Source organism: Pteropus vampyrus, unplaced genomic scaffold (genome assembly GCF_000151845.1).
Source record: "Pteropus vampyrus isolate Shadow unplaced genomic scaffold, Pvam_2.0 Scaffold15, whole genome shotgun sequence".
NCBI classification, from domain to species: Eukaryota; Metazoa; Chordata; class Mammalia; order Chiroptera; family Pteropodidae; genus Pteropus; species Pteropus vampyrus.
In genome coordinates, this window is record NW_011888796.1 from 13,362,889 (window position 1) to 13,375,604 (window position 12,716).

General features: G+C 37.6%; 1 protein-coding gene across 5 annotated transcripts in view; it reads right to left on the reverse strand.

Annotated features, from left to right (window-relative positions):
- FRMD6 (FERM domain containing 6) overlaps positions 1-12,716 on the reverse strand; it is a 72,837-nt gene that overhangs the window by 8,413 nt on the left and 51,708 nt on the right. For all 5 annotated transcript variants that reach the window (XM_011385539.2, XM_023527247.1, XM_011385530.2 and 2 more), the window contains exons 8-12: positions 10,388-10,453; positions 9,472-9,540; positions 6,625-6,799; positions 2,167-2,502; positions 890-1,021 (exon numbers count right to left, since the gene is read on the reverse strand). In XM_011385539.2, coding sequence (XP_011383841.1) covers positions 890-1,021; positions 2,167-2,502; positions 6,625-6,799; positions 9,472-9,540; positions 10,388-10,453 — 778 coding nt within the window. The remainder of the gene's footprint in view (positions 1-889; positions 1,022-2,166; positions 2,503-6,624; positions 6,800-9,471; positions 9,541-10,387; positions 10,454-12,716) is intronic.

A 12,716-nucleotide genomic window follows, 5' to 3' on the forward strand; every position in this document is an offset into this window, starting at 1 on the left:
GGCAGTGGCAGGGCGCTTCAGTCTTTCACTCAATCAAAGCTTTACATGGAACAGCAGTAGACACCTAGGTCATTTTGACAGTGCTGGTTCCTAAGGAATACTTCTCTAAAGAACAGAGACTAATCTGTGACATGTTAACAAAAGCAGTTAGAAGTAACTGAGGTTTAAAAACACAACCCATGCTGCTGCTATTTTTTTGAAGATAATATCTTTCATTTGATAGAAATATAGATTATATATTACATTACATATATTTTAGAACCCTATAATAGGGTTGCGGTGAATGCATGTTTTCTAGAATATTTCATCAAGCATGGAATTTAATTTTTACGTGAACCTTTTGTAACACTTTTTCCTCCAGACTCCTGTACCTAGTATAATACAGTGGAAGAAAACAAAACAAAACAAACTTGGAGATCTGACTTCCCCTTCTAGCCAAGAAGCATCTGTCCTCTCTAATCTACAGGTTTTCTCGTCTGTAAAAAGGAGGCCAGTCTAAAGGGTCTCTGAGGCCCCTTCCAGATATATTATGATTCTCTGATTATCATTTAAAATAGTGAGAGAGAGAGTGAGAGCGAGAGCGAGAGCGAGAGCGAGAGAGAAAGAGAGATAGGTTGGGGTGCGGGGAGAGAACAAACCCTATTATACAGCTTTCTCCAGACTAAGGAGTGGAAGATGTCGCTTCCCAATCCTGGGTGCTCCAACCTCTTCCCTTTCCCTTTCCTCCACAAAAGGCCTTGACCTACAATTTATGACACTGACTTGGAAAGGCTCTAATTCCAGTCCCGCTTCTGATCTAGAGCCCCCACTCTGCCTTTTTATTCTGAGGCACCTGCTTCTCAATCCAGGGCAACCCACTAGCTAAGGAGAGCTTCCTGTGAGAGCTCACCAGAATGTCCATTCAGCTTCCGCGACAGGAGCATGTCCTCCGTGATATAGATGCACATGTCTGGGCTGACGTCCAGAGACTCTTCATTCATCTGTTCCAGGTCCCTGGGATCATCAACCAACATCTCTATTTCTGACACACAAAAAAGGAAGACATTTAATGACATAAACGGAAATGGCCACCATGATTCAAAGCCGCACTTTGAGGGAGGCTATGTAATTATTCATATTTTAAAATTTGCTAACAAGACTACTAGAAAACTCTAGGGACAATTCTCAACTAGATGCTAGTTGTACTCTTTTTCACAGAATTGCTGTGTTATTTATATGTCTTCTGATTCCATGATTTGACTGTCAATCATTTATTGACTCTTTAAGAAACAAGAAAAGCTACACTACCATTCTGCGATGACAAAGAGCAAACTGAGACCGAGGGGCCATTTGCCTGATGCTAGAGCAGACTGCTGACAGACAGAATTAGTAGTTCATGAAGCTCCCCATTTCTCATAGCTATCTATTCCCAGGGCATTCGGTGATTTGATTTGCGATCCACATGAGTTCTATAGTAACCAAACATATGTTCTGCAGTTTTCCTTAATGAAGTGAGTTTCTTTTCCCCTCAGACTGAATGTTATAGCAATTATTTGAGACAAAAATAATAAAAAGGATGTACACAAATGATAAGTTTGGCTGAGAAAGCAGCTGCCATGGCTGGTCACTGTGTTGTAGGCCTCATCTTATTTCCTTAACACAGAATTAAGCAGCCCGTTGCTATATTTCTTTCATACTTCCTAGAGTTCTGGTGATATGGCAATTATTTTAGAAATACTTACTAATTAATCAAATGGCCTGGGTCCAATTTTTTTTTTTTGCCAAAGTTCAAGTCGTTTCTGTTACTATCATAGTATCTAATCTGCTGTCCTAACCAATGCCTATTTCATCTAGAAATCAGAAATGCAGAGACAAGGGCTGCAGGACTAACTTCTACTCTATACAAACTACTAAAACTTAGAATCCACAACATCTAACCCTGCTGTGGCAAAAGATCATGAGTAAAGGGATGTTTTGTCCACAGTCAAACACAAACAACCGAGTCATTGGGGAAGATGGCAAGGCCCTCTTTTTCTCCATTACTACTTCTTAGTTGCTCTCTAGACATCAATTCTACAGAACTGATACTTGGAAAACAGAAAACAAAAAACAAATAGGAGGAAAAACAGAAGAGAGCAAGTGAGGACGAGTCAGTACCGTCTGCCTGAAGGGCTGGGGGAAAGTTACCATCATCCTGTGAGTCCTCTTCCAGCCGGTCCTTGCCACCGCTCTCCACCCCTGAGGTGTGGGAGCTGCCATGGCTGGTCATTGAGCTGCAGGTCTTCAGCTTGCGGTGGATGGCGCTGCCGGAGTAGCTGTCCTCTGGCCCCGTGTCCCGGGGCTTGGTGTCTGCCTCGATGCCCGAGGTGTGGGAGCTGCTGTGGCTGGCAGTGGAGTGACGAGACAGGCGCTTGTGCTTCATGCTGCCCGCGCTGCTCCCGCTGGCCCGGGAACGCTTTTCCAACTGGTCCATGTCAAGGTCCAGGTTGTCACTGATGTAAGATTCCCGGTACTGCTTCTTCTCTGTGTGGTGAGGAACACAGCTTGTCATTACATTCAGCCAAGACAGAAAAAAAACAGTAGGTTAGCGTGAGTGAGTCATTAGGCCAAGAGCAAGTATAATTTCACACTCAGAACCTAGTAAATGGAAAGTGGTCATAATTCTAATAGGAGCTCCACTTAAGGAGATTGAAAAATGAATAAAAACCAGTACAACAGGTTTGAGGGGCATATTTAAACTACTCAAAAAGTTTTACAGTTTTGAGCACTATAGAACACAGCTATTCAAAGTATAAGTCGGCAGACCACTTCTTGTCAGCAAACTGTTAATGGTCCATAGTGAAATAATTTCAATAACTGAGAATAAACATTTAGCAAGTTTTAGAGCAATCTGACATTGTCATGATAGCCACTAATGTGATTTTGTATTTTGCAAAAGTATCAGTCCACAGTGGATTAGAAATTTTAAAAACCTGGTCCTTCCCCAAAGATAATTTTAGAAGCACTGCTATAGGAGACTGTTTAATAAATATAATTATGCCAACTGCCATTCATTTTATTAGTTCACTTGTTCAATTTGGTCCATTGTTAGCTTAGCTCTGTCAAATACAATATAAAATAAAACTATTCTGAGAATTTCTTTCAAAGAATTCTAAAATTTAGATTTATATTAATGAAAATCACTTTTCTCCATTTAGGCTAAATAAATGAGACCTTATCAATCATTTAGAAAACATAATAATCACTATTGGTTTGCCACATGGCCTCTGATTGGTAAAACTGTTCTTTAACATGTCAGTGCTGTTCTTTAATAGAAAGACAAAATATCGGAAAGTTCCTTTTATCAAATTCTAAACTTCTGTTAAGGCACAAAGTAACAACTGAGATGCAGGTATATGACTGACAAAAAAAAATATTTTTGCATTTCAGGTCAGAGATTTAAAACAAAAAAAAATAGTTTAGCTTCCTTGTATTTTTAATACTGATGAGAAACAACACGTTGAAACAATGCTAAAAAATGAAGACTGCATTCGGGGAATGTGAAGTTGATATTATTTCAGAAACTGCTAACTAGTAAACTAATTGGGTTCTCAGGGGCTGATAATGGATTTAACTGTCTTATTTCTTGGTTAAGTGAAAACACTTACACTCCTGATGTCTGAATCCAGCTCTAAAGTATAATCGCCACGGGCTCCTCAGAGAGGGAATGAGCATCAGCAGAAAGAGAAGATAATGCTTTCCAGAATGCAAAATGGAAAAAAAATGCTTGGAGGAGGCTATGCGTACATTTCTGGGCTCTAGCCCATTCACTTTAATTCTAAAGAATCAGGCTGAAACACAAAGGCAAGTGTGTGTAGCCACACAGAAGGGAGACTGGAACCGGACATCACAGCCCAGCACACATATCACTGAGACCAAAGTACATTTAACCCATCTTTTAGGGCTACACTGGGTTCTAATGATTCCTATTTTTTGAAGGCAACAGGGGTTAAGACAAAGATAGAGAGCTAAAAGCATTTGCAAAATTCTCATATAATTTCTATTCACTGTAGTTTCAAAATAATAGCCATGTGGCCCTTAAGGGGTGGCAAGTGAAGAGAAAAAAATTAAAGAAAAAGAAATAAGTTCTATAACGTATCAGAATTCTAGGACAATTGGGAATTGTGGATCTAATAATTTAAAAGCTTTTCTACCTCTTTATAACTAGTCCTCTTACTCCCAACTTCCCGAAAGGTTTGGAGCCAATCATAGTTCTTCCATACTCACTAGTATACTCACTAGTATACTCACTGGAAGACGAGCACTTGCCAGCCTGCTCTCTTCCCAGTAGGAGTCTAGTGTAAATCTACTTCCTGTCAAAGTGTCACCTTAGCCTTGGAGCTCTACAAGGCTAGCCTCTGTTCCCTTCACAGTGCTACATCACTTAGATCTTCTGCAAACATTTAAGAAGCTATGTACCGCTCATTACAAACTGAGGAAATTTTGAAATAATTCAGAAATTTATTCTAAGAAAGGCAAAATGCAACTTCTCATCCTCCTAATAATCACCAGCATAAACAGCGCAGATGGTCAACATATCAGTGTTCTTTTATTCCCCCTGTGGTAAAAGCCCAGAGACCACAAAGTTTTTCACACATTATTCTGGAATATATGCAGTCAATGTGGCCTCTGGACATATGACCTGAGAATAAGCTCCAGCTACTGAATAAGTGGGGTTAAAAAAATTTTTTTTTAACAAAAAAGATATTTCTTCTAAATACTACAGAAGAATTCTTATAATCATTTTCTACTATAAAATGCTAAAACAGTGTTTCAGACAAGGTGACTAAAATAAATTTGATTAAGTAAAATACAGACTCTTTCTGTGCTGCTTTTTTGCTAAACCAATGCTGAGAAAGCTTAAGAAAATGATGGAGTCCTTAAGTGTGGGTGAGACAACTGGATTCAGGCCAGGGCTGGTCCAGGGAAACTTAGTTCCAGGCTTCCTTCAGACCTGGAGGGATCTCTAAGTAGAAGAAATTAAGTATGTTTTCTTTGGAAGAAAAAGAAAAAAAGTCCTCTCCTCCCCCAAATCTATGTCCAAATAAAAGATCTACTCACATAAGCCCCCAAATATGCTCTGTACTATACTTGGTAATGGATGAAGCCCACCCTCTGAGAACTCAAAATACTTTGTAATTTTACCTTAGACCCTATAGGGAGGTTCTTTAATTCTTTGAAGCTCTAACGAGCTCCTCTTAAGGTCACCTAAACAAGAATTTACTAAAATGCTGCTGGTAGAGAGCTGATGGAATAAATACACTTCTCAAGGCAATAGTTAGGAACAACGCTGACTTGGCAAATGAGGGCTCTGCACCTCAGCAAGTCACTTATTCTCACAAGTTTCCTGTTCTGTCTGAATTCCTCTTAATATTCATGTCAGCATCAGAGAGATATATTTGTTATACCAATGAGTCATCGTGATGAAGAACTGGCAGTCTGGCAGCAGAGGAAGCCAACACACCTGACAGTTTTACCAATTTTCTCAGAAGACAGATGCAGTTTGGTGGCAGACAGTGGGAGATGATTCATGTTCTAATCACTACTCAAATTACAATGACATCTCCAAACCAGGTCTCCTTTAGAGAGAGACAGCTTTTGAGAGGAATCAATCAGATGTGCAAATCTCTAAAGTTTTTTGTTTGTTAAGAGAAGACAGGCATTTGTCTTATTTCTGTCGGAAAGGTGGGGTCTGAGAGGTCAACAATTATTTCAGACATGGACCTAAGGTATGAATCTGCCTCCTAGGGATCAGGCAAACACCCCTAAATCTACGAATCTAATAGAATTACCAAGAATTAGTACAACATGAATTTTCCAAACAAATCGAAGGCATTAAATATAAACAAGGAGGCAAAGCAGCACTTTGGGGAATGAGACGTTGGAGTGTGTTAACCAGGCTAACGATGAGGTCAATACTGGAAAGGTGAAGCTGCTGTCGGAGGCCCCATCCCTGCCTTCCTCTTCCTCACCATGATATGTCTCCCTTCTTGGGGCCAGGACTCCGGGGCCCCAAATAAACTGCTCTATTCTGTGTCGCAGCAAAGCCCTCACAGCACTGGCTGATAAAATCCTCAAATGAAAACTGCTTTCTCCTTTGTTTGTCATTCCTGCTGAGGCCGACTTGGGGGCCTCCCAGCAGTCAGTAAGAGAGACTGGAAGACATTACATTTCTGTGACCTACCTTTACTGGAAAGAAGTTCAGATTGCCTATGGATAATAGAGCCAAGGTGACTTGGTGTATATACAGAGCTCTGAGATGCAGATAAACTTTGGCCTGCTGCACCTTCATGTGGCGGCTTTTTGCAAGGATTTTTCTAGCTAAGTGTGGGGGAACTTTAAAGAGGCTATACTCGAGAGATAGCTACAGGATGGGATAACCTCAGGTATTTGGGATAGGTGCTGTGGTTGGTGGGCCTCAAGGCTATCCCTTGCCCTCTGGAATAGTGCCGAGATGTAAACAGGAACAGTGCTCTGAATCCGGAGAGGCCCAGTCCTCAAAACCCACTCTTCAGGAACCTAAAGCCAAAGTTCACGGCAGCTGTAGAGTAAAAGACCACGGATGGCAAAGCACCATTTGCTTCCCCATCCCCGACCCCAGAATACCTTCATTTTCCTCCAGCTTCCGGATGTGTCGCAGGACAGGCTGCAAATTCATGTAGAGGCGGTGGCTGTTGCTCAGGAGTTGCAGGAGGTGTCTGGAGCGCATGGGACACCCTGTGTAGTATATGAGCTTCCTGGCTGAGGGCAAACCATCTGGCAAAATCTCAAATTTCTTACCCTATGGAGGGAAAGCATAAATCAGATTCAAGAAGAAAAGTCTCTGATTTGCCAAGGTTCCCTTCATTTTTTTTTTTTAGTAAGGAAAACTACAGATTCAGAAATAGATACATGTGCAGCAGGTCCTTGAAAAACATCATTTCATCATAATGTTGATGAGATGTTGTAGGAACTTAACTCGTTTCTATCTATTAGCTTGTGGTAAAACTGGTTTCATTATACGTTATTTTGCTTAAAGCCACTGAACCCATTCTGACATTAAGTGAGGACTTACTGTATAAAGCTCCATTCAAAGTTTATTGAGAGATAAATTACTGTTTTCCCTTTCAAAAATGTCACGGGATGGAGGAATCCAGGAAAAATCCAGGGAAGTGTCTAGCCAGTATCTTCTGGTAAACACTAACTGGGTATGACAGCTGAAGAATATCTTTGGTTTCTCTGGCTAGTCAGGCCACTTATATAATGGAGAAGAGAAGGGCCCATCATGAAAGCACTCTCAAATGCAATCCCAACACCCTTACTCAGCAAACAAATTCTAGAAGTGTAATGCATTCAAATATTTGTTAAACACTTGCGATGTACTAAACATTGCACTAGGCACTGAGAAAATGACAGTGAACAGGACAGACAAGGTCCCCACCTTCATGGAGATACATCCTGGTGGGAGAGATGGCAAATAAACACGTAATTATAGTTTATGGTAAATTCTGGGGATAAAATAAACAGACTTATGATAGTGAACAACATAAGATACTTATTTAGGGTTTCGAAAAAATATAAAACCCCTCTAGCTGGCTAAAAGAGAGAGCTAGAATCTAGAGGGACATTTGGACGGATGAGACAGAAAAGAGAAAGAATTGTTATAAGTCGTATAAGTATCTATCAGTAGAGATATAAGGAATCTCATTAAGCCTGGGATCATTAGTTCAAAGTTGGTGAGAGCTTAGTAAAGTTCCTTAGTTATGGAATATTATAAATTCCTTTAACTTTGCTAATAATGAATAGGGCAGCAAGACTACAAAAAGGAATAAGCGACACAATGATTCTCAGCCAAAGGGAAGAGATAAAGCAAAGAGGGAGGCATATTCTAATTGTACATTTAAAGTCGCCACAATGCAATATGGGTTTGTGTAACTCAAATAGGGATGGAATTTTTCACCTCTGAACTTTTCAGTTTAAAGAAACCACCAATGAATGCCAATGCTATAATGGTAATAATTGACACTTAATGAGCACCAAGCACATATTAACTCATTAATCCTCACAATAAGTCACCTTGAGCAAGTTATTTAACCTTTCTTCATTTTGAAATGAAGAAACTAAGGCACAGAGAGGTTAAATAACTTGCTCAAGGTCACACAGCTAGGCAGAGCTGGGAGGAACTGGCTGTGAGAAGAATCATCTGGGAAATTTGTCGAAGCAGACTCTTGGTCTCCAAATCACATCCACTGAACTAGAAATCTCTAGGAGAGAAGGATGAGGTCCAAAAATCTGTTATCTTAAACATGCTCCTCAGGTAAATCTAATGTACAGCTGGATTCAGGAACCACTGAGCACAGGACCCTTAAAACACTCAATTTCAAAATGCATTTTATTACTACTTCATTTGGGACATGAAAGGCCAGGTGGGGTAAAATTTGCTCATTTTCAAACAGCTCAGATCCTTTGACAAAGAGCTGGATGAGAGAAAGACAGTGAGGAGGAGTCAGGTCAGGCTCCACTTAATTTATGAGTAAAGTGAAATCGGATTGAATTGTGCCCAAGTAATTAATGTAGTCTGAAACAGGTCTTTTGACTAACAGGGCAGTGTGGAGTCAGTACCCAAATGCTGTTTGGCAATACAGCCCTTTATTTATATAGGCCATCTTCCTTATGGGAGAGAAGCCCATGTGTACAAATCCTTATCTTCCTCCTTCCTTTGTGTATTTATTTCAATAATTTCTGAAGGAAAAAAATTATGTACTTTAATGGCCATTAGATATGTACATTATCAACTATAATTTTTTGAACCCTACCAAGAAAATGGATGTAACTGGCAAAGTAGAGAAACAGCTACAAGAATCATGAATTTGCTCTAACAACAAAAACAAAGTGTACCATTCTTAATATTCTAAAAATAAAATAATTTTTCCTGTTAAGAATTATAGACTTTTCTGTATAATGATGAGTTTCAAAGAGTCAGATATTAATAGAAACATCTTTTTATATCACTCTTTATTCTTCATTCAAAAGAAGTAACTTCTAAAAGAACTGGGCAACCCCCACACTAAGAGTAATTTACCCTGTGATTACAGTTTTCTGTTTTGTAATCCCTCTGCTGTGGGCTTTTAAAAGTAATTCTATTTAATGAACTCATCTTTTACTTTTCTTGCATTTTCTCTGCAACTAGAATAATTTAGGGTAGTATGGTGAGGACCAGACACAAAATTAAAATTAATAATTTCTTTTGCTAATATTCTTTAATTTTAGGTTCACTACTGATGAGTGACAAGGATTACAGCACATGCATAAGAATATAAGAAAGCTAATTATCTTTACTGTCAACTTTTAAAAAATATCAACTTTTCTGCTAAGGACAATATTGTTTTAAAAAACAAGAAATGACAAAAATCCAAAAAAACAAACAATTGAGGTGTTTTTTTGGTTTTGGTTTTTCAGTTACTTTAAACTTACCACAAACACCAACTTTCCAACATTTGTCCAGGGAAAATCATAAAGTAATTGTTTCTCTTCATCTAAATTCTGTGGAAAGAATTATAATGCATATAGAGTTACTGATAAAACTGACAGACACTCTAAAATGGCTTTAATTTCTCTCCTGGAAAACTAAAATACATTAATTAAAATCTGAAAGAGGTCCTCAACTCTCTTGGGAGACTTGCAGACAGTAATTAGGATTAGTGATACAATTTGTAGCTTTTGGTTCTTGAGTGACTGCATTAACTGGCCCTCTTTCAAGGCAATCTTTTCTCTTTTGTCTTATCCTTAAATTTAAATAAAAAGTCCAAAAGACTCAGGCATTCGAGGGATAAGGCACTCAGACTTTCATAATTGCATATTTTGTCTACATCAAAGATAAGACACCCTATATTCTCTTAGGTCTCATAGAATGAGGCATTTTCTCTCCCCTACTGATGGGTGTAGGATAACACCATCCCATCTACTTAATCGAGGGACAAAAACTTTATCAGAAAAATGTAACGGAAATTAAAATGCCTGGTCAGGCACTGTATTAACATGTTATTTTTCTATAGACAATTATTAATGTTCCAGAGGATAAAAGAGAATATTTAAAATCAATGACACACCAAGAAAAATGTTTGAATATTAATGATCTGTTGGTGATGAATGTGGGCCAATCTTTGGCTTGTTGTTTTCTGCTCTAGAGGGCGCATTACTATCAAGGTTTAGACTGTATCACTTCATCTATCCTATATCATCCACATTTGTGTTAGACAAGCAGGAAGTAATGACCAATCCATTGTCAGACCAGTGGATTGATCAGTGAACCCATCACAGGACCACACGGGCACATTGTCAATGTAAGACATAGTGGATACTATCTGACACTTATTTTTCATTTACTAACCTGAAAAATCTGTATCCCCCGCATGGTCAATCCAAGAGTTAGAGAAGCTTCAATTTCTCTTTTATCCTGTAGGAATAAAATTGTATGAAAAAATATATTTTTCTTCTACAATGGACAATTTAGCACCAAAGAAAAGAAAGAGAAAGAAATTTCAGGATTGGAAAGTTTCTGGTTTAAAATAACTTTGCTCATCTTGCACATCCCTAATTTTCTACGAGCTTTAAGAAACTCATGAGCACATAGTGAATCAATAATGGTATATTATACTTTTGAAATCCCTGAGATTTCAAAAGTATTAGTGTTTTCACCATATTAAATTCATTTTCATATCTGATGATATTCTAAATACTTATGTTCCTGAGAACTCTAGTAAACAAGAATATTTTTGCTTTCATATGATTTTTACCTTCTGTCTTATGCTTAACCTTTTCTTAGGTGTTAGCATCTTGAATCTAATGTCGTAGCTACACTGTGAGATGCACTAGGACTTTCTTTACATGTTTCAAACCAGGTTAAGTCTCTTAGCTTTGAAGCTAAAATTAGAGGTAAGCCTAAATATTTAAGGGTCTCTCAAGAAAATAGATAATAAAACCGTAAAAGTTGTATTTTCAGTTAGTTTGGGAAAAAATTACTTATTTTTTAGAAGTTCAATTATTACTTGCCAAGATGATAGACATTCTACCAGCTAGACTATAAACTGTAAAAAATAAAGTATAACTACACAAGGAAAAAATTCTACAATTAAGAATGTACTCAGAAATTTGGCCACACCTTTTAAGTGCTCATCTGTAATAAGTGGATATAAAATATGAAGTTTAAAAAAGAAGATAAATAACATTACTAAGTGACTAAATTGTTTTCATTATGAGATTTCTCAATAAAAACAATAAATGAATATGTACAGATCTTTATTACATTTAGCCCGTTTACTCATCAACACAGTGAGAAATATTTTTCAAAAATGCATCCTGGCACAGAAAAGATAGAGCCTATTTTCACTATTTGGGCTTTTTCTTTTCTTTTTCTTTTTATACCAACTAATATATTTTTATGGCGAGGAAGCCACATATAGTATAGGTTTAAAAGGAGAAACCAATCCATCACTATGAGTTTAGGCCAATTTCTCGTTCAAGGCTGTTCTGATTACTTCCTGAAATAAAATTGTGCTCATAAAAATGATGGTTGTGCATGTATGAGGTGTGTAGTACTGGAAAAGGGACACAGATTTTTTTCCCATTCAGAATGTTTCCTGTCCTCTGTCTACTTTACTTACACATTTTATAAGCAGGCCTTAAATGAAGCGGTTTTAATGGCTGCCACCTGATTTCTTCAAAGAATAAAAACTCAGCCCATAAGGTAATAATATCTATTCCTTACTTCCTTTAGTTACATTTTTATTATTAATTATCTTGTTTTAAGAAGACAAGTGTCATTTTCTATACCATATAGAAGTATCACAAATTAAGTAAATTTTAAAGATTAATTATTACACTAAAAATAAACGGGGATATCTACTTCAGTAAAGGATTCTCTAAAATACTGATCTTCCCTATCAAATAAGAAATAAAAAAAAAAAAAAGAAGTAATTAATATTTATTGAACACCCACTAATGTGCCAGGCACTCTACCTGGATTCATTATCTCACAGAATCTTCCCAACTTTGTGAAATGAATAGACGCATTCCCACTTAATAGATGGCCCAGGATTATAGTTATATTTGCCTAGGATCCCGGTATTACTGAGTGGTGATATAGGGTTTCTAACTGATATCTGATTCCAAAGCCACACTCTTCAATACATCAGTACTTCTAATAAGTTTTTAAATTATAAACTGATTTTCAAATGTAATTTATTTGCATTTTGTCATATAAATTGCAGTGTCACAAATAAAATCTCTTAAGGGAAAAAAAATAACTCAGTCCTTTAGAAACTTAGATAAAGAGATTATATGGAACTCAATTATGCCTTTCAAAGATGACAAGGCATTAACAGTGTGTCTCTTGGGCATGGAAGAGAGAAAAAAATACCATCCTTTGGTTCCTTACCAAGTTTTCTGAACCAGCCAGGAAGATCACCAAGCAATATATCCAAACTACAGTCCAGTCTCCAATGGTCTACTTATGCTAATTTTACCACAAAGGCTTACAGGCATGCCAACAAGCACAATAGTAACAATGATAATGGTAATAGTATAATGATAATGGTAACAGCATAATAATAATAGTAACAGTTTAATGTCATGCTTAACATGTGCTGGGCACTCTCTTTGAAGCACTTTTCATCCATTATCTTTTAAGTCTTCAGTAAATCTCAGAGACAGGGATGTTA